Source organism: Aplysia californica, unplaced genomic scaffold (assembly GCF_000002075.1).
Source record: "Aplysia californica isolate F4 #8 unplaced genomic scaffold, AplCal3.0 scaffold00617, whole genome shotgun sequence".
NCBI lineage: Eukaryota > Metazoa > Mollusca > Gastropoda > Aplysiida > Aplysiidae > Aplysia > Aplysia californica.
In genome coordinates, this window is record NW_004797887.1 from 151,560 (window position 1) to 154,697 (window position 3,138).

Below are 3,138 nucleotides of genomic sequence, written 5' to 3' on the forward strand. Positions count from 1 at the left end.
TTTGTTTGTTTGTTTTTAGCACGGTCGTTCTGCCTGGCGAATACAGAATGCAGGTCTGTCTGCTATTGGTCTGCTTTGTTCATGTACTTATTTGTTTTGAGAATTGAAGTTGCTCTAGAATCTAGATGCAAACATTTACAGTCGGGGACTGCTGCCTGTGGTTTGCTTCAAGCGTCTCTGCACATCGCCGTGGCACCTGATAAAAACAGATTTAAGGAAAATAGAAACTAAACTAAACTAAACTAAACCGACCCCCTCCCCAAAACAAAAAGAAACCGATGTCAATATATTCTTCAGAATAGTAATCCCGTTACATTGAGAATGAGCAGCCTGACTCTTAATTAATTTGACTTGTTTCGACGACAGGGTTTTTTTTTAAGTCCTGATAGACAACCCCTCTGCCTAACATGTTCTCTGGGTCTGCCGATGACTTGTTTGCCTTCTATTTTCCAGTGAGAGCAAGATGTTTTAGGCCTCTGTATCGAGTCAAGTCTCCTAGGAACTACAGTCGGCCGTCACACTAGTAAACTGTGCTGCAAGTAAATCCAGACAGCAAAATGTTACAAACAACAGAAAAAAAACCCCTGATACATTCATCTCTGAACGTGCCTGAATAATTATTCAAAATCATTGGCGAAAGACAAAAAAAATGTTTCAATGTGCATTTAAAATTGTAGTTGTGTGTGTGTGTGGGTGTGTGTGTGGGTGTGTGTGTGTGTGTGTGTGTGTGTGTGTGTGTGCGTTCGTGCGTGCGTGTGTGTACGTGCGTGTGTGTGTGTGTGTGTGTGTGTGTGTACGTGTGTGCATGTGCGTGTGTATCTGTGCGTGTGTGTGTATGTCTGAGTGTGTGTGTGTGTGTGCATGTATGTTATGACGTGTCACATAACGGCTTGGTTGTCTTTCTCACCTTTTTCCAAACCCGATACAGGATTCCCCCCCCCCCCCACCCCACCCCACCCCACCTGGCTGGAACAACCTACCCTAGTTTCCATGCTCCACAAGACACGTGAACAAACAATACTTATCAACCGCTGTCCTTTTTTTTCTCCATGTCGGGACACCTTTTTCTCTCCCCTTTACCCCACGTTTCCTGTATCTTTGTTAGATCTAGCTTTTTTTTTACAGAGACAAAAACAAGAAGAAAACAATCAGTATGGATACCTTGCGGCTTTGGTGATTTTTTTTTGATTTTTTTTTGGGGGGGAGGGGGACTGAGCACTTATGGACCTGTCCGGTGTGCAATGACGTTGTTGCCCAGGACAGGTAATACAGGTAAAACAAGTCTCTTTTGTAGGACCAGGCGTTGATCATAACCTGCCTTTCGATCTTTTGGCGGTTTAATGATCCCTGGCTTGCGCCGTTTTTACTCTCTCTTTGTTTTGTTAGGGATTTGTATTCCCCCGTCAATAGATGATATTCATTGTACAAAAACGAACGAAAACAAAAACCCCAACAACATCAACAGCAGCAGCTGCAGCAGCATTAACAGCAACAACAAAAACAATAACAACAAAAACAGCAATAACACAAAAAACAGCAGCAGCAGCAACAAGAACAAAAGAAGACATTAAAACTTTTTAAAGCACAACGTTTATTTGATGCATTGTTTAAAACGCTTTTCTGTTTTTATTGATCACAACTCTGTACCTGCCAGCCGTACAGCAGTACACAAAAACTTTATGAGAAAATATAACACACCTTCAAATTGCCACGAAAGCGAACTCAAACCTAACAAAAAATATTTTTCCAGCACAGTCACTTGCAAGGTCTATTCTACTTAACCATATCCGTACGTCGTGTTTTACTATCACATTAATACGACGTGGGGAACTCTGTGCCACTACTTCCAAAGAGGAAATTTACTCGTTGATCCGATCCGTACGCTTTGCATAGCAGTCTGTCAAAATGATTTTTTCAGAAATACTGAAAGTTTAAAAGAGATGCTCGTACTAGAAGTATTCTAAAATGTGAAGAATTCAACCCCGAGGGTACAAAATGACCCTAGGGCGTACGTATAGGCTTAACATCAAATCAGCAAGGTGTTTGATATAAAATAATCATGTCCCACAGGCTCACATTTTAAAGACATAATCAACTTGAAATGTTCAATTTGTAAGTTCTAGTTCTAGGATGGTCAGCTCAGAACAAACCCCCAAAAAAGAGTCTGTGCCGCACTCTGTATCAACAAAATAATATACTTTGACCGTTGGGGTACATTCCATTCTCATCACCATAATAATATAGCAACACATATATATAATTTTGTTAGGTTACTTCTTCCAACTAGGATGAGAGCAGTCGTAATAATCATACTGGAGTTTTTCACCTTGGAGTCATGAAATGACATGAACATTGTCTACGATGGTGCAAAATACTTATAATCATTCACATGAGTAACTTTTGCACGTAACACATTAATTATAAACATATAGAACTTCCTCCATGAAGGAAAGCCAGCATTAGCAGCGTCTAGCGGAACATGTCGCGTCATCAATATAGTGAATGTACAACTGAAACCTGCCAGTTACATCAGTCCACGTCTGCTCCAGAACTTACTGGTCACACGCTGCTGGTTTCTTGCCCTAGGGGAGACATGGTGGGGTGGGTGCATGTTATCTCAGTGCGTTATCTCAGTGACGGTTTCTTTGTCTTTTAGTTTTAGCACAGATTTTACGGCGCTCGCAACTGCATAAGTTCTTATGAGCGCAAGAAGATTAGAGGTGTTACAAGAGAGTAACAAACATAAAAAAGAAGAAGGGGAGATAAGGACGACAGATGTTTGATAGGAAAGAAGAAGTAAACCACACCAGAGCACCCGCCAACCACCCACTTTCTTTGTATGTTTTGTTTGTTTGTTTGTTTAAATAAATCAGAACCACATGACATGACATGGAAACTGTATAGCAGAATGTTTGTTTGCTTTTTGTTGGTTTGTTGGTTTGTTGGTTTGTTGGTTTGTTGGTTTATTTCTTTGAAGCAAAAACATAATGTGTCAGGATTAGAAGCATGTTCCCAAAATGAATGTTTGTTTTTATTTATGTTCTTTTGTAGGATCAGACAGAAGGAGATGAAGAATGTCTTACACAGACAGACAGACAGACAGACAGACAGACAGACAGACAGACAGACAGACAGACA

At 40.6% G+C, this 3,138-nt stretch overlaps 1 protein-coding gene across 1 annotated transcript in view; it reads right to left on the reverse strand.

Annotated features, from left to right (window-relative positions):
* Positions 1 to 1,937: 1,937 nt before the first annotated feature.
* LOC101846527 (gamma-interferon-inducible lysosomal thiol reductase) overlaps positions 1,938 to 3,138 on the reverse strand; it is a gene marked incomplete in the record, with an annotated part of 9,955 nt that continues 8,754 nt past the window's right edge. Inside the window, 1 exon segment of the mRNA XM_013087651.2 lies at positions 1,938 to 2,582. Within this exon segment, the coding sequence (XP_012943105.1) occupies positions 2,553 to 2,582 (30 nt within the window).